Source organism: Vombatus ursinus, unplaced genomic scaffold, assembly GCF_900497805.2.
Source record: "Vombatus ursinus unplaced genomic scaffold, bare-nosed wombat genome assembly UNPS02014779.1, whole genome shotgun sequence".
Lineage (NCBI taxonomy): Eukaryota > Metazoa > Chordata > Mammalia > Diprotodontia > Vombatidae > Vombatus > Vombatus ursinus.
This window is the reverse complement of record NW_020954557.1, coordinates 850,654-875,825: the sequence shown is the minus strand read 5'-3', so window position 1 is coordinate 875,825 and position 25,172 is coordinate 850,654. Positions and strand designations below refer to the sequence as shown.

The 25,172-nt window shown below is 35.2% G+C and overlaps 1 protein-coding gene and 1 pseudogene across 3 annotated transcripts in view; both read right to left on the bottom strand.

The window, feature by feature from the left end:
• LOC114045953 (WD repeat, SAM and U-box domain-containing protein 1-like) overlaps positions 1-25,172 on the bottom strand; it is an 81,570-nt gene that overhangs the window by 8,765 nt on the left and 47,633 nt on the right. For 2 of the 3 annotated variants that reach the window (XM_027866166.1, XM_027866167.1), the window contains 4 exons: positions 23,635-23,675; positions 23,430-23,536; positions 22,598-22,777; positions 14,588-14,728 (listed from right to left, as the gene is read on the bottom strand). In XM_027866166.1, the coding sequence (XP_027721967.1) occupies positions 14,588-14,728; positions 22,598-22,777; positions 23,430-23,536; positions 23,635-23,675 (469 nt within the window). The remainder of the gene's footprint in view (positions 1-14,587; positions 14,729-22,597; positions 22,778-23,429; positions 23,537-23,634; positions 23,676-25,172) is intronic. The other variant, XM_027866168.1, reaches the window with a different exon arrangement.
• On the bottom strand, positions 7,388-8,348 carry LOC114045954 (annotated as a pseudogene).

Genomic DNA, 25,172 nt, shown 5'->3' with positions numbered 1-25,172 from the left:
AACTAAGGAACTAGTTGAAATAATTAGCAATGTTAGCAAAGCTAAAATAAACCTACATGAATCATCAGCATTTCTATATATTACCCAAAAACTCCAGCACCCAGAGATAGAGAAATTCCAATTAAAATGACTATTTGACAACATAAAATACTTGGGAGTCTACCTGCCAAGACAAATTCAGGAGCTATAGGAACACTATTACAAAACATTTTTTACACAAATAAAATTAGATATATACATCTAGAAAAATATCAGTTACTTAGGGGTAGGCTGAGCCAATATAATGAAACGACAACTCTACCCAAATCAATTATTTATTCAGTGCCATACCAAACTACCAAAAATTTTTTTATGAAGCTAGAAAAAACAACAAAATTCATCTGGAAGAACAAAAATATATCAAGGGAATTAATGGAAAAAAATGCGACGGAAGGTGGACTTGCCATTACCAGAGCTCAAACTGTATTATAAAGCAGTAATCATCAAAACAATCTGGTACTGGCTAAGAAATGGAGTGGTGGATCTGTGGAATAGATTAGGTACACAATACACAATAGTAAATGATCATAGTAATTTAGTGTTTGATAAATCCAAAGACCAAAGCTTTCGGGACAAGAACTCACAAGTTGACAAAAACTGCTGGTAAAACTGGAAAACAGCATGGCACAAATGAGGTGTAGACCAACATTTTTTTAGACTGTATACCAAGTAAGGTAAAAATAGGCACATGATTTAAACATAAGGATTTAAACAGATTAGGAAAGCAAGGAATAGTTTGTTTACCTGTCAGATCTATGGAGAAGGGAGTTTACAATCAAACAAAAAACAAAGAGCATTATGAGACGTAAAATAAATAGTTTTAATTAAAAATTAAAATTAAAGTTTTGTACAAACAAAACTAATGCAACCAAGGTTTAGAAGGAAAGAAGAAAACTGGGAAAAACATTTTCTTTTTAACAGTAAATGTTTCTATTAAAGGTCTCATTTCTCAAATAAATTAGAGAACCGAGTCAAATTTGTAAAAATACAAGTCATTCCCCAACTGATCAATTCAGATGAAGAAATCAAAGCTATCTACAGTCATATGAAAATCACTACTGATTAAAGAAATGCAAATTAAAACTCTGAGGAACCACCTCATACCTATCAGATTGGTTAATATGACAGAAAAGGAAAATGATAAATGTTGGAGGGGGTATGGAAAAACTGGGACAGTAATGTACCATTGGTGAAGTCGTGAATTGATCCAACCATTCTGGAGAGCAATTGAAAACTATGACCAAAGGGCTATAAAACTCTGCATCCTCTGTGACCCAGTAATACCACTACTAAGTCTGTATCCCAAAGAGATTTTTTAAAAGGGGGGAGGGGAATGGAAGGACCTATATGAACAAACATATTTACAGCAGCTCTTTTTGTGGTGGCAAAGAATTGGAAATTGAGGGGATGTCCATCAATTGAGGAATGACTGAACAAGTTACATATGACTGTGATAGAGTACCACTGTGCCATAGGAAAGAAGGGATCAGGTTGTGAAGAGCTTTAAATGCCAAAGAGGGTAATTTATATTTGATCCCAGAGAAAGAATTCAGAAAAGCATGGAAGACTTGAAGAACTGATAAAGTAGAACCAGGAAATCAATATACATGACTGCCACAATATAAATAAAGATAACAAAATTAAAACCAAAAGCTGTGTTAACAAAAAAAATTAAAACAAATGATGTACAATTACTGAAACCAATGCTGGTTGCAGAGAAGAGTTGAGAACATGCACTTCCTTCCCTTCATTTCAGGGGTGGGAGACTAGTAGTATAGATACATTGACTATACTATTAGACATGCCCAATGTGTTGATTGGTTTTGCTAAACTGATTCCCACCCCCTGCCCCCGAAAACTTTGTTGGAAAGGATACATTTGGAAATCAATAAGAAACAACAATGAACAACATCAACAAAATTTTTTTTTTTAAAAGATGGTCCAATGTTTGGAGCTCAAGGGAAAACAACTTTAGTGTAAAAACAAATAGCAACACCAAAGAACGAACACACACACACACACACACACACACACATAAACACAGAGGCACGCGCGCACGTGTTTCTGGCAAAGAGAACTCCAGAATGTCCAGATAGTTTTAGTGCTCCATCACCTCCATATCATGCATCTGTGACAAGCCTAACAGCTGTTTCCTCAGTAATTTCTTCTTCCTGCCCATGTTGTCTACACCAGGTGTCAAATATGTAGCCTACCACTCCTGAGTGTAGCCTGGAATCAGATTAAAATGTAATTAGGAAATATTTAAGAAAATAAAAAGATCGAAAAACAATCGGGGGGTAGAGCCAAGATGGCAGAGGGAAAGCAGTGACTGCCTTGAGCTCTCTCCCAAAGCCCTCCAAATACCTAAAAAAATGGCTCTAAACAAATTCTAAAGCAGCAGAACCCACAAAAAGACAGAGTGAAACAAATTTCCAGCCAAAGACAGCCTGGATGGTTGATCGGAAAGGTATATCGCGCCAGGTGGGGAGAGGAGCGCAGTTCAGTGTGGGCGCCCAGGCCGCAGCGACCCTGGAGCAGGCCTCAGAGGACTGAATCTCAGGGAGCTGTGGCGGTTTCCAGACTTCTCAACCCCTGAACGCCAAAGACAACTTAGAAGGTCAGTGGGAAGTCTGTGAATGTGGTGAGAGAAGAAGCTAGGTCTCAGCCGCAAGTCTCGAGCGTGGCCCAGGGCCGCAGCTTTTGTCTGAGCTTCTGGCCCACAGAGAGGAGGAATCGAGTGGCTGATCAGAGGGGGATTGCAAGGATCTCTTTGCCAGGGCTGAGGCAGGAATCTCTTGCTTTACCAGGGCTTGGATCTAGGTCACAGTTCTGAGGGGCAGTCCTGGGGTGAGGAGGAGCACTGGTGCAGTGGAGCTTGTTGTGGTGGTGGAGAGGAAACACCTCACCCCTTGTCATACCACCTTGAAAGAACTGAAAATTTACAGGTCCCTAGAAGTACCTCTGAAAACAGCTGTACAAATCCCTGACGCTTGGGACAGTACACTCTTCACATTGGAAGCAGACTTTTACCTTAACAAAGAGTTTAAAACTCAAGTAATTGGCCAGGATCATGAGAAAGCAGCGCAAAAAGAGTCAGACTATATTATCTTACTTTGGTGACAAAGAAGATCAAAACATACAACCAGAAGAAGACAACAAAGCCAAAGCTCCTACATCCAAAGCCTCCAAGAAAAATATGAATCAGTCCCAGGCCTTGGAAGAGCTCAAAAGGGATTTTGAGAAGCAAGTAAGAGAAGTAGAGGAAAAACTGGGAATGATGCAAGAAAATCATGAAAAACAAGTCAACAGCTTGCTAAAGGAGCCCCAAAAAAATACTGAAGAAAATAACACCTTAAAAAATAGCCTAACCTAAATGGCTAAAGAGGTCCAAAAAGCCAATGAGAAGAATGCCCTAAAAAGCAAAATTGGACAAATGGAAAAGGAAGTCCAAAAGATTACTGAAGAAAATACTTCCTTAAAAATTAGAATAGACCAATTGGAAGCTAGTGACTTTATGAGAAATCAAGACACTGTAAAACAAATCCAAAAGAATGAAAAATTAGAAAACAATGTGAAATATCTCATTGGAAAAACAACTGACCTGGAAAATAGATCCAGGAGAAAGAATTTAAAAATTATTGGACTATCTGAAAGCCATGATCAAAAAAAGAGCCTAGACATCATCTTTCAAGAAATTATCAAGGAAAACTGTCCTGATATTTTAGAACTAGAGGACAAAATAGAAACTGAAAGAATCCACTGATCTCCTCCTGAAAGAGATCCCCATAGGAAAACTCCTAGGAATATTGTAGCCAAATTCCAGAGTTCCCAGGTCAAGGAGAAAATATTACAAGCAGCCAGAAACAAACAATTCAAGTATTGTGGAAACACAATCAGGATAACACAAGATTTAGCTGCTTCTACATTAAGGGACCACAGGGCATCAAATATAATATTCCAGAGAGCAAAAGAGATAGGATTACAACCAAGAATCACCTACCTAGCAAAACTGAGTATAATCCTGCAGGAGAAAAAATGGTCATTCAGTGAAATAGAGGACTTTCAAGCATTCTTGATGAAAAGACCAGAGTTGAATAGAAAATTTGATTTTCAAATACAAGACTCGAGTGGAACATTGAAGAGGTAAACAGGAAAGAGAAAATCATAAGAGACTATGGTTGAACTGTTTACATTCCTGCATGGAAAGATGATATTTGTAACTCATGAGACCTTTGTCAGTATTAGGGTTGTTGGAGGGGAAAAAATTATATGTACGTATATATAGCTATAGACAGATAGAGGGCATAGGGTGAGTTACAAATGAAGGGGTCATATCTGGAGAATAAAATTAATGGGTGAGAGAGGAATATACTAGGAGAAGAAGAAAGGGAGAGGTAGAACGGGGTAAATTATCCCACAAAAAAAAAAAACCAGAAAAGAAAAGGCTCTTACAATGGAGGGGAAATGGGGGAAGGTGAGAGGGAATGAGTGAATCTTATTCTCATAGGATTTGACTTAAGGAGGGAATAACATACACACTCAATTGGGTGTGGAAATCTGTCTTACCCTACAGGAAAATGGGGGGGAAGGGGACAAGAGAGTAGGGGAATGATAGAGAGGAGGGCAGATTGGGAAAGGGGGTAATCAGAAGCAAGTACTTCTGAGGAGGGTCAGGGTTAAAAGAAAGAATAGAATAAACGGGGGGGTGGATAGGATTAAAGGAAATAGAGTTAGTTTTTCACAGCATGTCTACTATGGAAGTGTTTTGCATAACTGCACATATATAACCTATATTTAGTTGCTTGCCTTATCAATGAGGGTGGGTGGGGAGGGAGGAAGGGAGAAAATTTGGAACCCAAAGTTTTAAAAACACATGTTTTAAAAAAAAGTGTTTTCACATGCAACTGGGAAATAAGAAATACAGGAAATGGGGTACAGAAATCCATCCTGCCGTACAGGAAAATTGAAGGAGAAGGGGATAAGAGAAGAGGGGGAGAGATAGAAGAGAAAGCAGACTAGGAGAAGGGGTATTTAGAATGCATGCCATCTTGTGGTGAGGGGAGGGGCGAGATGGGGTGAAAATCTGGAATTCAAAATCTTGTGGAAGTAAATGTTGAAAACAAAAATAAAAATTACCATTAAAAAAAAGAAAAGAAAAATATCACATAATGCTCATTTATGGTTTTATAAGTAAATATGCAGCTGCAGAAATGTGTTTCTATTTGAGTTTGACATCACTGGTCTATACTATACACCACTCTTCCTATTCTAGTTCCTTTCATGTGTAAAATGTACGATACCATTCCTTACCGCCCCTCTCCTCCAGCTCCCATCCTTTACCTATATTGATTAATTTAATTACAGCATACTCTTTCAGGGCTATATTTCAGTCCTGGGTCTCATATCTCACCAAAGCTCAGTTACACCTGTGAGATAAGATTGAACAAGATTTTTACTTCATCTTATTAGTTATGCTTAACCCATGGCCTCAAATGTCCAAACATAAATTGATATAAATACAAATCAACAAGACAGTCAGTCCCTGACCAAAAGGAGCTTACATTTTAATAGGTTAAGATAATACAGTAGGTTGCTGGTAAGGTTGGGAAAGGAGGGGTGAGAATACTAGAATACTAAGAGAATGGGAGGAGACTACAGGAAATGATATGAAGGTCTAATTCCTAGAAAGTCAAAAGGCACACTTATCAGAGTTGGAAGATCTAAAAGTAGAGACCAGCTTTCCAGTGGGATGGGATATATACGTATATATGTATTCAATAGAGAATGTCTCAAAATATATAATCTCCATGGAGATATCAAAGAATTGTGCCATGGTAATAGAAGGCTTCAGGAAGGGTTTAGTAATCTTTCATCTCTCATAACCATACATCACAAATAACACCTTACTTTGTCCTACTGTCTTCTTCTCATTGTTTTTTTTTTGGGTGAGGTGATGGGGTTAAGTGACATGCCCCGGGTCACATGGCTAGTAAGTGTCAAAAGTGTCAAGTGTCTGAGGCCACATTTGAACTCCGGTTCTCTTGCCTCCAAGATTGGAGCTCTACTCACTGCACCACCTAGCTGCTTATATTTTTTTTCTTTTTCTTTAGACAATTTCTTTTGCTGCTTTTCCTCCTCATATCCTTTTTCTTAAATCTTTCTCCTAAGGACCGAATCTTCTTCCTTTTCAGGTCTTCCTCAAATCCTTCCTCTCTTGGGTTCACCCTTATTCAAGTTTTTCTTGAGAATTCTGCTTCTTTGGACATGCTATTTCATGCCTCACACCCATATAACATTACTAGAAGAATAATGGTGCTGAAAAGATTGGTATTTGCATCAAGGAGTAGTGTGGGTCATTGAAAGTACAAGTGGCAATTTTTAAGAAGTTAGGTTTTAAGGTTGGCTACAAGCTGTTTTTTATTTAAGATATAGAAACAGGCCTCCCATATTACTAGATATATAGTCCATCTAAATGCTCCCTGTCTATCCAAGATAAACATATTGATAGTCTGATTCATAATAGTAACAATTCAATTGTGTCACAGTCTGGACAACATACATTCTTTTTTTTTTTCTTGTATGGATTGTCAGTCTACTCTCTAGTGGTTAATTTTTTTGTTGAGGTGGTTCTGTAGTATTTTGGAGCTTAATATAATAAATACAGTATCTTCCATAAATAACAGTATCTGGAGGATTCAGAATCACTCTTTCATATGAACTCTGTGCAGCACACGAGAGCTGGTGAACTTCTTTGTTGATAAACTTCTCCTCGTATGCCTCATTTGAGATTGACAGATAACTGTTAAACAAGGTTCTCTATGGTTGTAGCTATCAAGTAATCTTTTGTTCCCTCTGTTTTTGAAAGGAAGATATATTTAACAAGTGTCATTTAGTGCAATACACCTAAAAGAAAATCATAATATAATGAAAGATTTAAATCAAAGCCTCAGAAGTTAATACAAATAGCAAGACCAAATTCCTAACAAATCTGTACTGTATCTCAAAATCATCCTCATTAACTTAAAAAAAAAATTAAAAACACATTCCTTATAGAATATCAAACTAAGTAACTAGTACATACCAAATGTTTTATTTTTTATATTTGTTTTGCCAAAAAAAGCATATCTCCAATATGCATCTCAAACATCTCAAAAAGGTTAACCACTAGAGATTAGACTGACAATCCATAGGAAAAACTGCTTTCACCTAAATAGGCTTACTGTTTAAGTACAACATAACTACCTTGTCATGTTGTTTAATCTCCAATGGTTAACTATTTTGTTAAGGTGGTCCTGTAGCAGCAAATTCAACATATGGTTTTCTGGTCAGTCTGTCACCAAGTCCACTTTCAAATGTGTACTCTCACATGTTTGAGTGGTAAGAAAAAGGCATGAATATTTTCAGCAGGGTCTGTAAGGTAATCCTCTAATGTGCACACAGTGGCCTATCATAGTTTATGAGGAGACCCGCCATCTCCATATATAAGCACATACACACACACAAACATATATATGTGTGGATATATATGTATATATACATCTCTATATAGGGGTGTGTGTGTGTCTGTCTGTCTCTCTCTCTCTTCCTCTCCATCATTCATCCATGGTGGTCATTATAGCCTTCATACTCTCCACCATAGGCACCACACCTCAGTTTTTCAAACTTGGCTCCTATATCAATTCTGTTAGAGCCTCTGCCAGCCCAAGGTCCAGCATAAGGACTTGGCATAGTCATTAGCTTTCAAAGAGGATCATAAATACAAACTTCTGCCTATCTGCTCTTGAAGATTTCAGTGTACCTGTGTCCTATTTTCTTCTTGTGTTTGTTTAAAGCTTTTTCAGCTATTTTCTATGAAGCAAAGTGCACAGAAACCTCCCCAGTGTTTTTCCCCTAGAAGTCCACAACCCATTTGGCATGATTTCAACCCTGGAAAAAAAAGTCACCTTCTTCCTTACTGCAGTCAAATGAGAGGACTCTAAGGTACACAAAGGCTTCACTGGCAGTGTCAGGATCAGAATGAGTCAACACCCAATCTATTTCAACCTTGTTTGAATACTTTGACATATCTGTGTCCCATACTTTCTCTCTTTTTTTCAGTGCTAATGTGACTTCATCTTTTGATTCAAGTTCAATAAATATTTCTCCACTTGGTCTGCCATCTCTGTTAAAGATGAAATAAATGCCTTATACTCTATGTTCAATTCTGCATTCTGAGAAGAATTGGACTTCATTCACTAAGCAGGACCCAAGGACCAGAGCAAGCCTGAGATCTTCGCCATAAAGCCTTTTCTATTTTTGATGCTCAGCATCACCTTGTCCAGTCAGTAATGGAGGCTTGATACTTGACTTTGGCATGGCTATGAAGAACTGTGCTACCAAGTAATCTTGTATAATTATTACATATGTAATGGAGATAGCTTGTTGTTTTGTTTTTTGGAGTTTTTTTTTGGTGAGGCAATTGGGGTTAAGTGACTTGCCCTGAGTCACACAGCTAGTAAGTGTCAAGTATCTGAGGCCGGATTTGGACTCAGGTCCTCCTGACTCCAGGATGGCGCTCTATCCACTGCACCACCCAGCTGCCACAGAGATACTTTGTTTAAAAAAAAGCTTTTAATGTTCTATCTATAGTTTGCTCTACTAAGTCAAAATGTTTGTTAAATAAACAATAAATCCAGTATGTTCTTGTAGTCTTTATACCTTTAAGTAAACTGTATGACTTTAAGATGTAGCCTACTATAGAAAAGCAGTTGCAAAAGCCTACCTGTGTCCTCCTGCTTTCATCGATGATGTACATATTAGTTATCTGTTTTGTTCCATTGTTTTTCAGTAACATTCAACTCTTTGTGACCCCATTTGGGGTTTTCTTGGCAAAGACACTGGAGTGGTTTTGCCATTTCCTTCTTCAGCTCATTTTACAGAAGAGGAACTGAGGAAACAGGGGTATGTGGCTTGCCCAGGCTCACAGAGCTAGAAAGTGTCTGAAGATACAACTGAACTCATGAAGAAACTTCCTGAATCCAGGCCTGGAACTCTATCCACTGTGCCCCATAGCTGCCCTATTGTTATTTGTAGATAATTCCTATAGAGAGCTCATTTAGATCTATCATATGGCCTTGAATCTTCCTGATCATCTTTTTCAAAGGCTATTCCAGAGAACTATAAGCTCTGGTAGTTCTTGCCAAGCCACAAAAACTCCAAGTATATTCCTGGTAACATGCTACCTTGGAGCCTAAGTACAAAGAGGCTAATACCAGTGTGTTAGCCACTCAGTGCTTTCTTTTTTTAGTCATGGCAATCCATCAAACAAAAGAAAAATGCAAAATCACCCTGTCCTATGTATCTCCTGTCTCTTTCTTCAGTGATTATGGTAGAATAACAGAAGAGGAAAAGGAAAAGGGTGCTAAGAATCAGTTTTTAGAACATATACAAACTTAAAAGTTCACTACTGTTACTCTAAATCCAAGACATTATTAAATAACTAGAAGAGCTGATATTTATATATACTGACATTATCACTACAAATGGAATCAGAAGAACTAAGGAAAGTGAAGCTAAAGGACAGCCCATAGTTTCTTCTTGGAGAAACAAATAAAAGAGTGGGTATTATTGGTTTTATGATACACCCAATACCACCTTCTTTAAAGATACAATTGGCAGTCTTGCCCTTATAATGAGAGCAAACAAAAAGACCATCACTATGATAAGTGCAGCTTTTGAACCAAGATATTGTAGAGGAGAAAGTAGTACAAGAAGTCTATCAAAAAATCCACAAGATCTTTCAAATCTAATCAACATAACAGATTGAAATTCAGTGACTTTAACAGGAAGTTGGGTACAAGAATGACAAAAAGTATGCTAGAAAACTGTAGTTAATAATTAAGAAATGAAAGGGTGCAAAGGCCTGTAGTGTATTTAAAAATTTCATTCTGGTATATAATGAATACTTTCTTCTAGAAGAGAAGTGAATCACTAAATATGGTGAGAAATAAACATCATAAAAAGAAATGGACTATATGTAACAGACAGGGACCAACTTGTAGCCAGCCTTAAAATTTAAGTTTTTAAAAATGGCTTATAGTTTAAGTTTTTAAAAATGGCTTTGTGTTGTTACGAGACAGGACATTTCTGCAGAAGTAAACTGTCAAACTGAAAGGAAAGACAATTTTGCTTTTTAGCTTGGTCTGAGGGAACAACTGTTCACAAAGCAAAGTAATTCTATAATAGTACAAGAGTTCACTGAGTACTGGGGTGCTTTTTTAATTGTTGTTTTGTTAATTTTATCCGTATTATTTGAGAGAATCCTCATCAGCTAAATAAGTAATCAAAGTCAAGCTTAGGCCAAGTGCTAGAAAACTACTGGAGGATACTGTACATCATAAATTATTTTAACATAAACACCCTTCAAACTTGTCTTTATCATCTAATAAATGCTTTAAAATTCATTACCCATGGGCATTAGTGGGTAACCAAGTACCTAGTACCAACCTAAACTAAGGAAATATTATTTTAGCAGTTGTTTAGACAAACATAAAATTAGCATCTTGCATGGCATTAAAAATACTTCAAAATATCTTTGATTTTCAGAGTAGAGCTCCCTCCATTTACACAGATCACAACTATTCCATGTCTTATAAATGATTTCATGAGTTGCTGCAGCCAATGTTCTGGTGATGAGATTCTCAAAATGTAATTAAGTCTGTTCCTGAGCAATATTCCATCCGTGGGCCTGTATTCAAAGCTTTTTTACGTTGGGAAGCCCTGCGATGTACTATAATAGTTTTTGAGCTCTCAAGATCACTTCCATACAAATATGAAGCAGCTTTAGAGTAGGACATTAATGTATAACATTACATTAGAATTAAAAGTCATACTGTGAAAAAACAAACACTTTGTTTTGGCAGAAAGTCAGGGCCCCCTGCTAAATGGAAAAAGCATTTCAATAAAAGCTTTAAACCAGTATTTACCAAGGTCAGCATAGAGGTATCAATGAAATCATTAGATTTATCAGGCTGTGCCCTGATACAGTCTTTCATGTATAAATAAGGAAGACTGAGAATAGTTATGTGCCTACCTAGGAAATTGCAATCAATAATCTGATTTAGGAGTCTTTACTCAGTTCTTCAAAAAAAAAATTATGAATGCATTGATAATTTAGTATAAATGCAGTTAGATGAATTTTAATCAAACAGATTTATACAAAAACAATTATAATATAACATTTCCTAGCAAATGTTATGTACCTCATTAATAACTAATTTTATTTCTTGTTTTCACTACTTCCACATAAGTAAATGCATTGTAATACAAACTTAAGGAATCTTAGATTTAAGGAAAATGCATATTATAAAAAAGGTTGCATATACATTTTAATAGGCTTTAAAAATATTTAAAAAACAACAACCTGCACAACACAGAACTAAATGAACTACACTAAGAGCTGGCAGGTTGAAGTATGCTCTACCCAATAACAAGTATTTTAAAGCAGTTTCCATGATGATGAAATCTTTTATTTTTGAAAAAAAAATTTTTTTTAAATTCGGTGCTTACTCTGTGCAAGGCCTTGTACTAGGTATTGTGTATACAAAGACAGATGTAACATTTATCATACTCTAGGAATTTATAGTCTAATGATGGGGTTGGGGGAAAATACACATACATAGATAAATGATACCTGGAATAGTGAGCTAAGTACGGGGGAAGGTGAAGACAAAATGTTAAGAATAAACTACAGAAGGAAAGATCACTTTTACCTTGTTAGGTAATACTAAAGGAATGACTAGATTCTGTGTGACCCAAAAGACGATGGGTTAGCACAGGCTACACTCAATCTTGGCTTTTGTTTTTGTTTTTCATAAATCATTTTCTTTCATCTGTGCCCCTATCCAGGTTTTCCCCTGAGAACATCAGAATTTGGTTCTAGTCTAGGTCTCCCCTCCAAAAAAAATGGAAAAAAGATCCCTCAGCTCCCATACAAGAATCAAGGCTATCACACCATCAAATATAAAACAAGCTTCATTTAGTCAGACCTCAAACTCCAAAAGACAAAAAACATTCATTCATACCCAAGCCTACAAATTGTCGACAACTCTACTTCCTGTTACCACAGTTCTCTATCTCTCTTGGGGGGCTGCCCACAAAGTAACGAAGGTTTCTAATACTAATCTAGGTCTAAGATTCCCTACAAAAAAAAAGTAATTGTTTTGATGAAAAGAGGCAGCCATTCTGCCTCTGAGGAACCCTACCTTTCAGACATATCTCTAGACTTGGAATACTCATCTGGCTGACCTCTCCTTGTCAACTACCCCACTGAGAAAAGCACTCAGTTGCTGGAGAGTCAAAAATCTATTCTTTTGAGTGAGCTCTACTTTCCCAGACACCTATACAGTCTTCTAACTCTCCTACTCACGTCTAACAGTATAGCTTAGCAATGAACTTCGTGAGCAATACGGTATAATAGCCTAAGGAAAAAAATATGATAAACATTATGAAGGTGGGGTTAACTCAATGAATACCAAGAAAAGGCAAGTTCACGGCTTGACAAGAGTTAACCCTGCCAAGAGAATTTCACTCCTTAAAAAGTCATCATAAATAACAGAACAGAGTTCTTATCAGTGGGTGATAGAGATTGTTATATAATGTATAGGGAATTTCACATGCAGAACCAGGCTTAGTGCTGGGGCACAGACTCTACAACTGCAAATCAAAAACATAAGGAGAAAAATAGTTTTAAAAAAACAAATTTATTTAATCATGTTTCTGGATTAATATATGGATGACATTATAGAATTCATTCTCAGTTTAGTGATTTTTAACTGAACAAGTTTGAGTAACTTATGCCAACAACAATTTTTATTCAAGGGTGACACTCTTCTTAGCTAAACTGATGTGCTTTTTCTTACATTATATTTGGAAGGAAAAAAAAAAAGGTTTTTCAAAATAGGCAAAGCTATTTAAGAATAGACAGCTGGTGGCACCGTGGATAGATCACTGGGCTGGGAGTTAGGAAGACCTTAGTTCAAATCTGGCCTCATGAACTCACTGGCTGTGAGACCCTGTGCAAGCAATTTAACTTCTGTTTGTTTCAGTTGACTCAACTGTAAAAAGGGGATAATATTAATAGCATTTGCTTTGCAGAGTTGTTGTGGGATCAAATGAGATAATATTTATAAAAACTGCTTTGGCACAGGGCCTGACACATAGTAAGCACTATCTAAATGTTTATTCCCTTCCTTTGCCTTTCCCCTATCATTATGTTGCATAACACTTTAGCTCCATTCAAGCCCAGATAGCTCCCTTGCAGAAAGACAAAGTGGAGAACAGGGTGCTTGCACTGGCATCAGGAAGCCTTGCTCTAATATTTGCTAGCTGTGTGACCTTGGGCAAATGATTTTACTTCTATAAGTCTCTTTTTCTTCATAGGTAAAATGGGGATAATAATAGTACCTCTCTAAGGGTTGTTGTGAGGATCATCCAAGTTCATTTAGGTAAGGCAAATTTTAAAACCCTACAAAAATGTAGCTAACCTTAAATACAGTAACATGAGAATAAGATTCATATTCTCAAATAAACAAAATTTTTTTCCCTAACAGAAATATTCACTCCAATACCAGTGGTGCATATTATAATAACTAACATTTGTACAGCATTTTAAAGTTTGTAAAACATTTGAAATATGTAACCTCAATTGATCCTCACAACTCTATAAGGCAGAATATTATATATAATTATTATTATTATATAGCATCATTTTCATTTTACCAATGAGAAAACAGGACAAGAAAGCATTATGACTTGCCAAGAGTCTGAGGGAGGATTCCAAGCTATCCAGCTGAGGTCTTCCTGACCCCAAGTTAAGCACTCTATCTCTGCCACACAGCTATCCCATGCATGTGGAGGATATATCAAAACAGAATAGGATTCCCTGATTTTGGCCAAGTAAATAAGCATTCAAGAAAAATATAGGAAAAAATCCAAAATAGTCACATCAAATTACTTCAGGTTAAAAAAATAGCATTATTGATTTTAAAAATATGATTTGTAAAATAGTTTTACCAAATTCAATATATTCTTATAAAAAAGTATAATTTGATTCTTATTTCTTTTAAAGACTAAAAAAGTATTAAAAATTTTGGTTAGTGGAGGCCATCATCATACAACTGGAATAGTTTATCAGAAATCTGTTTAAAACTTAATAAAAGAGTTCTTACTTTAGTATTTCGTGTTCCACAATTTGGTAACTTAACATGATTATCACAGGTTTAAATGAATCCATTATTAAGCAAACAAAAAATTTTGCATTTTTCTTCACAAAACAGCACAATGTTCAATTATTTATCATCCTACAGAACTAATCAGTTAAATAAATTATACCAGAATAAAGTTAACAGAAACATCTGAAAAAAAAATGGTTTAAAATTATGATGTACTTTAGCAAAGCAACCTTTCTAAACAAGGGACCTTAAACATTCTTCACATTTAAGTACACTTTGATGGATACTTTACGTTATTCAATATGTTTTGATAAATTTGGTATTGTTTCTATACATACCTGATGCAATGACAGGCTCTTTCATTACTTCCCTAGTTATTGGACATAGGAATTCATCTGGGATTCCAGAAGAAAGGGCTTCCACCTTTACTTTCAGCTCTTCGATTTTCCTCAATATTTTACTCCGCAGACCAAGAGATTCTGAAGAAAGATTAAAACTGTTAAATTCAGATGACTATGATTGACTAGGCAAGATTTCACTTAAAGTAACCAAAAACCTTCAGATAATACTTTCTCTTTTAATTAAGTCTCTTTTTAAAAAAAAAAAGAAATAACATTTTAATGTATTTTCAAAGACTACATTTTTGTTTACTTAAAGTAAGTTGGGGGGCAGCTAGGTGGCGCAGTGGATAGAGTACTGGCCCTGGACTCAGGAGGACCTGAGTTCAAATGCGGCCTCAGATACAAAACACTCACTAGCTGTGTGACCCTGGGCAAGTCACTTAACCCCATTGCCTAGCAAATAAAACAAAACAAAAAAAGAAAAACAAATAAAGTAAGCTAGAAGCATTAGAAAAATTTATTGTTAAGTCTTAGACTTTAAAAATTCCTAAAATTTCAAGTTGCCCTAAAGAACATACAACAAAAAATAGAATAATTCAATTTTCTTATTCACAAAATTAAACATTTCCCAACTATGGTTATCAAGATTTAAAAGTGTTGGCATCACTCTGAGAATTCCAAGTACAATACAGCATTATAATGGATATATATATTTTATAATATTTTGCATGACTATCTTCACTGCTCATTGATCTGTTACAGCATGATCACAGACAAAGTATAGAAGAAAAGTGTAAACAGGACATTCTGTTGACTTTGCCATTTTGGTTTTTATAAAAGTAGGTTTTACTGTTGCTAAGTAAAAAGGAAAAAAAGATAAAAATACCATCAGCCAGGTTTGTAGAGTGTTTCCAAGGGAAAAGGGAGAAAAATGGGGTGAAAATGGAGGGGGAGAGGGAGAAAGTGAAGTAACTCCCATAAAAAGAATATAAGCTTCTAAACAAATCAAACTGAGAAAATAATGAAAACACACTAGCAAACTGTTAATGTTGCCTATGAAATTCTCTTAACAGAGTCCCAAATTAAGACCTTACGATATTTAAAATAAAGCACTAGAAAAAAATAAAGGATTTCTTCATGGGACATGACACTACTTGAAACTATTTCTTCTATGGCTTTATGACTCCATAAAAAATTCCTTGGATTCTCTGTCATTAGTCTCAAGAGGAAAATTATCCTATGTAAAAGCATCTAAGTCTGAGCTATTCTTTTCTTCTTTAGTTTTAAATAGTTACTAAAATTCAAGGTTATACATGAAAATGAAACATTACAATCATATACCTCAACTTTCAACAAGTACTTATTAAGTATTTACTATACGCTAGGCACTAGACCACATGCTAGGGACACAAAGGCATTATCCTTGCCTGTGTGTGTGTGACACACACACACACACACACAATATAAATAACTATATATAACTGTATATATACACACACACACATATACACACATACAATATAAATGGAAGGTAATTTCAGAGGCAAGGGACTTGTTGGGGGGGAGGCTTGGGAGGAAAGATGGGAAAGAGAGAAAATAAATTTCTAATTGAAAAAATTAGTATAAAAAGAAAACAAAAAATACTCTTGTAATAGTAAAAGGAGGATTTTAGCCAAGTCTCAAAGAAATCTAGGGAGGCTAAGGAGGTAGCCAACTTAGGAACAAGTTGTATTCCAAAAGTTCATTTGTTAAGGAAGCTGTGTGGAAAAAAGAAACTATTTTTTCTCTATAGAAATGATATTATAGAGTGTTTAAGTTCCTAGGCTGGCCACTAAAACCTCAGACTTATCTTATAGCTTAATTACTAATGAATACTATAAGCCTGTATTGAGTCTTAACTGTAGAGTATAAGTGATATAAGAGGAGTAAAAATTTAAACGTTTTCCTATGCTTTGTAAGGGGTAGCCCCATACAAAAAAAGCTGTAGTAAGCAAATTCTGTCTCTGATGCTTTCAGCACTCCCTCCTCTTCTCTTGCCCCCTATAGCCTCATGCTGTCCAAAGCCCACAATTACAGCATTTCATCTAGCCTTGTTCTTGCCAGAGTGGAAGAGGTTTTTCCAGGTTTGATCAGACTGAATCCCATGGATGACTACTGGGACATAGGAGGAGTGAGCCAACAAATGATAGTTTTTCACACATCAAATTCCTTCAGACTGTGTTTCATTCTCACCTCACTTAGAATCCCTAGCTTCCCTCAAAGGTCGGCTCCTGCCTCTTATGATAGGATGCCTTTCTTGATCTCTCCAGGTGCTACTACTACCTCCACTTCCTCCCCACCAAAAGTCTTATGTTTATTTTGTATATATTTTCTGTTTACTCATGTGTAGTCTTCCCCAAGACAACATTAGTTTCTGGAGGGTAGAAGTTGTGCCATTTTTACCTTTGTACTCCTAGCACCCTCACAGTGACTGGCCCAGAGTAGACACCTAATAAATGCCTGCTGACTGAATGACTGAAAGGTGTCACGCAAGTATAAGAGTTAAAACATATATGTTCCAGCAGCTAATTATTTCTGGTTTATTCAGACAGTATGGAGGTCCACAGTGGAGTGGAATGAAATTTAATCTAGAGAGCATTCAGAATGAGCAAGCTGGGGCTGGGGGAAAGAGCTGAGCAGCTGACAAGAGGGGAAGAAAGAAGCATAATTAATGATCTAGGTACAAAATTAGAGAAGCTTAAGGGGTTAGCAATGCAACGGTCAGACCGAGGTAAGAAGCAACCACTGTTATCTCTCTTTTCCATCCCTAGAAGAGGAGCTCTAACTTGACACTAAAGCAAAAATTCTTAACCTTTTTTTGTGTCATGGACCCTTCAGTGGCAGTCTGGTGAAGTCTATGAATGATTCAGAATAATGTCTCTAAATGCATAGATAAAATACATAGAATTACAGGAAACCAATTATATTGAAATACACTTATCAAAATGTTACAAAAAAATAAATTTACACATTGCTCAGGATAAGAGCCTCTGTCCTAAAAGGAGCCCAATACCCTTCTCCCCAACCCTGTCTCCACAAGCAAACACAGCCTCCCTTAATACAGTGTCATCCGTTTCCTTATCTGTCTCAAGTTTTTCACATGGTAATGACACCTGGGAACGTGGTGGTATGACTCTAAGCAGGAATATCCATTTTAATATACATGTTGTTTATACGTAAGATGTTTTGTAAAGTGGGGACTATCTATATAATAAACCTTGTTCTTAGATCTTGGTTAATCTTGAGAATTAAATGTCTGAATTAATAGAAACTATTAAAATTGGAAAGCAAGGTTTACCTCTATCATTTTAGAAAGCTGTTACATGCAAAAATTACTTTAAAAATATAATTCAGAATTTAACAAAACTGTAAAATATGACATTCACTTAAAAATTAAATTAATGTAAAATGAGCATTTATTCAGCCAAATATACTACTTTATTTTATATTTATTTTTAACAGTCCCACTAGTATGAAAGATATGTGTATAAATCAAGGTCAATTTTTAGAAAAGTTTGCAAATCAATGACAAAAAATGTTTCTCAATAATCTGTATTCTAAAACTATTCTAAGAGATCAATTTTTCATTTTATTTCTAAGTACTTCATTTTTGAGGAGCCTATACAAATAAGCTTACACATAAGCTGCTGTGGAAGCCAGTGGTATAATATTCGGACTCTTAATTTAAATATTTCTTGGTTTGGGGAGATGTATAGTTTGGTTGCTCCAGATGATTAATGTAATGAAGCATATTACTGCAGTTCAGTTTGGTAGATGAAACTTTTACTGATTCAACAATTAGTCTTATAGAAACAAAAAAAATTTAACACACCGCTTTCACATAACAGCTTTTTGTAGTACTTACCTACTACCTTTGTGCATCAACCATCAATGAGAAAACATTCTCCTATTATTTTCATAGGTCAGAGATAAAAGAGTTGAAATTTTTTCCAAAGCTTTGAATGGAAAGACAGTATAGATATAGAGCTGGAAGGTACCTTAGATGCCAAGTTCAACCACATAATTTTAAAGATAATGAAACTGAGGCCTAGGGAAGCTATATAACTTACCCAAGGTGACAAAGGGTAATAGGTGTCACAGGTTGGATTTTTACTTAAATTCTCTGAAGACAGAACCAGAGCTCTTTCTAGTCTACCAAATAATGATAATTTTTTAGGGGGCTATCTTAAAGTCAATGGGAATGTAAAATACACACAAAAGTATAATACTGAAAAACTTATCAGAATAACTAACTATCTAAAAGCAACAAAAGCAAACATCTTTTTGGTGATACTCAACTAATAAAACCATTACTTTAAGATAAGATACCAGGACAATATAGTCTGTTAAGTAAAATGGAAAGGTCTATCTACTTTCAAGACAAGGTTGCAGATTAAGAGGAATCTTCTCTGACAGCAACCATCTTGTCATGAAATTGAGTGCAAAAAAAAAATCTCCCCTGAAAATATTTTTATTTCTCCATAAGCTCAGAGAAGTAAAAGCAGAGGACACAGAAAGATCTTTAGCAAAACCTTAATTTTTCCAAGAACGAAGAAAAGTGAGCCATTGATTCACGCATGAAGAATCAATCCATCAAGAATTAATGTATCCCACACTGCATTACAGGCTGGGGAAACAAAGAAACAATCTCTGTTCCCATGGAACCTATATTCCATTAAGAAGATGTGCATACTTTGTATAAATATATTAAAATAAATACAAGATAATTATGGCAAGGAAGGTTCTGGCAGCTTGGGCAGAAGGATAAGGAAAGACTTCATGTACAAAGTGATCTTTGAGCAGATCTTTGAAAGAAAATAAAGACTGTAAGAAGCATATATAGTGAAGACGTGCATTCCACGCCAGAGGAGCACCCTGTGCAAAGGCCTGGAGAAAAGATAGGAAAGGAAAGAATGGACAAGTATGTGATCTATTGCAATTTTAGGTTTATAGCAAGCAACATCCAAACTTGTTAAAGTCACTTCTGAAAATGGATACTCTCTCTCAAATGTCAGGAAAACCAGCAACTTTGATCTTTACCATCACCTGTGCCTACCTGCTATAGGGAAATTTATATTTGTATAAATTTCTTGAAAGAGCTAAGAAGTAGCCTTAAAGTCTTCCCAAAGTGTATTCAAACACTCTTGTTAAACATCTCTATGGAATCTCTCCAGAATTTGATTTCTCTGTTGAAGTAATACTTTACCTTATTTAATGTAGCAGTAGAAAATAAATTCTGAAGGTAAAAATTTTGTACAGTATATTATGACAGCATATAATATTTAAAAATTTACAAATGAATTATTACACTGCCCTGTTTAATTGATTCTTTATGCTATTTAGAAAACTTTATATGATTCAACATAAATTTATACTTAAATTTCTTTTAAATTCTATTTCTGGTTATTTTTCTAAAAAAAAAAAATTCTTCAGGATGTGATTCTATGTTTCAATGGGAAATCAATTTATGTCATTCAACTTATAGTGTCTCTTCCAGGTATGTAAACTTCCATACATATGAGGTGTCGGTATAATTATTAAAATACATATAATACATATGTAATCTCTGCATGGACATTCTCTATTACATGCCAAAATATAGGAGTAATGAGGAGCTGTCCCACATCTAATTTATTAGCAGGAGCCTCCAGTGCCAGGCAGCACCTAGCCATTCACTACGAAGCAATGACTTTCCTCTGGCAAAAAAATAAGCACCACCCCAGAAAGAAACCAACACCTCTGCTCAGCTAAAAGCATTCTTTTCCAACAGGTGTATGAGTTAGCAGCAGCTCCTTAATATAGAACCTACAAAATTCTCTTTCAAATAAAAAATCTAACATCCAGGTTGTTCAACTCATTTAAAAATGCTCTATTTTAAGTGTCAAGCACAACAGATACGCTACTCTAGTTTTTAACAGTCCAATGCATTCTACTCATTCTACTTTGGTGCACAATTAATAAGCTTTCTTCATATGAAGAGTATTAAATGGAATTCAAATATAGTCACATTGATGCAGGGGCTGTTTTATCTGTTCTGCCACAAAGGAAAAATGTAAAATAGTTCTGCATTTGAGGATTATAAAGTGAAATCTCATTAGCATATTCCTCATTATCACATTTTGCTGTGCAGCACATTTTTTCAATGCTTAGACACAATCTTAGACCCCATTAGTACATTTTCCTGCAGTGTCTTATTTAGTTTTCTGAAAACTCAAATACTAGTAGGATTTCACTACAGCTTAAAATAGCACCTGTGGAAGATTAAAGTTTAGAAACTTAAGAATTTTTCAAGATTTCCAGAATACTGTAGGAAAATAAAATCCTTATCCTACTTAGTAAAAGTGTTAAATGTGCTGAGCATGCTAAATTCTTGAGCTTTGGTGACAAATGAACAGTTATATATTTACTGAAATATTTTCAGACAAAATATCACCTACTGCAATTTTCTTCAATTAGACAACCACAAAGTTAAGATAGTAATGAGATATTGCTCAATTTTTTGCTTACATCTGATAATGGCAAAACCCAATTCACTGTACTTTCCAATGAAATTATTTTGTGTCAGATCAGAAATTTTTTTTTTTAAACCACACTGATGATCTCTTGGTTCTAAAAAAAAAATCATCTTATTTTCATTAGAACTTATTACTGTTATATTTGTAACCATCTTTTATAAACTGGAAATGACTACTTTTTCTTGCAAAATAATTTTATTTCACATGGTAACATTAGTGGCTTGTTATGGTACAGTAAAACTCTTATAATTCAGGACCTACATAATTAGAATCCTCATCTAAGTAGACTATATACTCTTATTTTTAGGAGGGAAAGGCAAATAATAAACTAAGATTTCAGAGTCCAAAAACCAAGTTCCAGGGTATGTCCTGGAGTCAGTCCACTTGATACCTTGAACAATTATAATATTATAAAATAAAAAATCCTAAAGTTAGAAGGCACTTCAAAAGCCATACAGTTCAACCCAAACCTAAAGTTTTAATCTCTTTCTATATCATCCCAAAGCATAGCTGTTTGCTTAAAAAACTATATAGTAAAAGGGACTCATTCCATTCTGGACAGAAGTGAGTCCAAATCTGCTTTATTGTGACTTTTACCTGAGGATAATAGAATGAGGTTAATACCTCTTCCACATATTCACATTATAACAATAATGAACTGCAAGATTCTTAATCATCAAACATTTAGTTATATTAATAATTTTCTTATTAATAATGTAAGAAAATATACTAGTACACTCTAGAAAGATTTTCAACAACAGAAGGTTTCTGATTAACCAGAGTTCCCTGCTGACCAGGAATTATGATTAATCAAAATTCTACTCTATAATATGTACGTAGTAGGTAACTGAATTATGCTTGGTTAAAACATCGTATTTGAACTTTAGGTAAATCAGGCAAAGCTCACAGCTTTGCTTTTTCTTGCATTAAAAGGTTATACTTCCAAATCATAACAGCCAATTGTCTTACAGATGTGTGCGGTTGATCATAAGTCTCCACTAGTGGAAAAACAATTCAATATATATGTACTGCAGGTGGTGGGTGTCATATGATGCATCATAATGCAGTCCAGGCTAACAATCCCCAGGTAACTAGAATCATTCCAATTTGGCCTAGCCTAGCCTAGCCCAACTAGGGACAGGGAAAGGAGTCCTTACTAAAGTGAGTCTATTTTTGATTTTCATGTATATAGACTCATTAAATTGTTTTTTCCACTGACATGCCAATTACACTATGTAGACTGAGGTTGTACCATAATTAAATATTCCTTCTTATTTGTAATTTCAGTTAGTTCTTAAGGTTGTTATTACAAATTAAATACATAAATACAACAATAGTACATATGTTAGCATATCTAGAGAAAAACAGTTTGATACAATTGGATACAACTTTCCAGAAAGTACTTATACATAATCTTTCCTTATGTAAAACTGTCTTTTTTTATTAATCTTACCAATTTTTAAGTCATCAGTCAGACTTTGTTTCGTAAGATTCAACAGTTCTTTGCCATCAATGTTGTTCATCTTGAAAATATTAACAAGGTCTTTTAAACCTTGTGCACAAAGCCATAATGAAACTTCTTCCTCTGACCAATCTTCAATAAATTGCTTTGGTTCATCTTCTGGCCTACCTGCTTGAGAAACCATGAGGAAAAAAGCAAATACAATATGTATAATTTAAAATGCATTTCCTTAAAATTTTTTACTTACTTCACAAAGTTATTTAAATTTCCTTAATTTTTCATTCCATTATTTAATACCTTCCAGAAGATTCAAAATGAAATATTTTTCCTTGTACCTTTTCTTTTTCACCTGATACATGTGTTTTTTCTTCTATTTTAAGATTGAACAAGGTGTTCTATTTGCCCTCTTGTTTGTGTATCAGTATAGAGGTCTGTACAACTGACAAAAACAGGAGTCAGTAAGTTAGCTGCTCCTACTGCCTCGAGTGGCCAAAATGAGGTCAAGAAAATATATTATTTCTATTCTCTCTGTAAACTGTTTATTCTTAAACAGAGAATTCTATAAAAATTATGGAAATGGATATTGTGAGAAAATATTTAAACATGCACACAATCAGACACCAAAGGCACTTTCCTACAGTTTTAATGTACTTCTAGCTATTAATTCTGACCTCTCCGAAAGGATTTTAAAAATTATAATAAATCTGTATTTCATGTTTTATATTAAGGAAAGCAATTTGAACAACTTGTCACAAGATTTACTGTGTTCCCAAACTAAATGCTGAAAGGGGCGAGCTAGGTTAGAGATAATATCCCTACTAACCTTGACAATGTGCTTTCAGCTCAAATTGCCAGATGTTCACTGTTTTGTCCATTGACCCAGTAGCAAGTAAAAGACTATTGGGTGCAAAGGCACAGCTTGTAACATACCTAGGAAAGAAAAAGAACTAGGGAATTTAATATCATATGTTTTCTAAATAAGAATTTTTCTTGAATAATAGTTATAAAAAGTGATGTTAAGGTCACACCTGGTATGATGAGTCAAAGTGTGAAGTATGCTCCCAGTATTCTGAAAAATGGAAAAAAAAAGTCTTATGATTGTATAGGCAAGAAGAAATTTGTTATTTTTTTTCCTGAATTTAAGTTTACCGCATATAGTTTATGTCTGTGTTCTATATGGCATCTATCTTTGATATTAATGATAAAGAAAAATAATTAAGAAAAAATAATGAAATAGTAGGCCCCAATACTAAAATTTGCCAGCTATCTGTATATTCTTTCAAAATCAACATTTCTAAGGTACATAGGTGGTAAGGTGGATAGAGCATTGGGCTTGGAGTCAGGAAGCCCTAAGTTCAAATCTGGCCTCTAATACTTAAGAGCTGTGTAATCCTGGACAAGTTAGTTAACCTCTATTTGCTTCAGTTTCCTCATCTATAAAATGGAGATAATAATACCACCTGCCACTCTGGGTTATGGCAAGGATCAAATAAGAGAATAATTGTAAAGAACTTAGAACAATACCTGGAACACGGTGAGTCCTATATAAATGTTAGCTAATCATCATCATCATCATTATCACCTTCATCATCTCTGTTTACCAACCACTAGGACTCATCAGATTCTTTGATTTTATGGCTCCTTACCTCCTTGATTTTAGTGACTTACACCTTCAGTTCATATGCCAACACAGCAATGTCAACGTGAGTTTAAGGTTATTAGCTAATGTGATCATGTAGACCAGATTTAAATTCATGTCTCTTCTGATCCCAAATACAGCACTCTTTCTATTATACCACACTGATTAAAAACAAAAACAAAGGCATTTAGGAGATACAAAACAAGGACAGGCAACTGAAATTTTATTTAACAAGTGGTATGGTCATGTAAGAATGGTAAATTTCATAACTAGAAAAGACTGGTAATAACAGTTAAGAACAAAGAAAAAGGTGGTGGTACAAGCCAGGCTGCAGCCAAGAGGAATATTAAAGGACAGAATCACTACTTTTAATGGATGAGATAATGATGAAGAATGGCACAACTAACTTTCTGTTCTAATTCTTTTTTCATACTATGGACAATGGCTTTCAACACTAGGAAAAAGGGAATAAAACTGATCAGGGAATTGAAACCCATGATAAATGAAGAGATGGCAAGAGAACAACTAGTTGGACTACTGAGCTCTGACAAGTAGTTATATCACCTTGAACAAATCTTAACCTCTCTGAGCCTCAGTTTTCTCATTTGTAAAGTGTGAATAATAATACACTATCTCTCTCCCTCCCGATTATTGGGAGAACATTTTGTAAACCTTAAAATGCTATGTAGATCTGGAACTTCCAGAAGTCAAGATGGCAGAGCGAGCAGTAGATCGCTGTCCCTCTCCCATTCTCATCTCCGAACACCCATAAAATGGCACCCCAGAACAGATCATGGAACAGTGGAGCCAGCAGAAAGATGTGGCAGAGCAGTCTTTTGATTCAGAAGACTTAGAGAATAAGGCAAATAAGGTCCATATCACTTGAGTAAAAGGGGAGCACATTTCCAGTATAGGAAGCATCCCAGA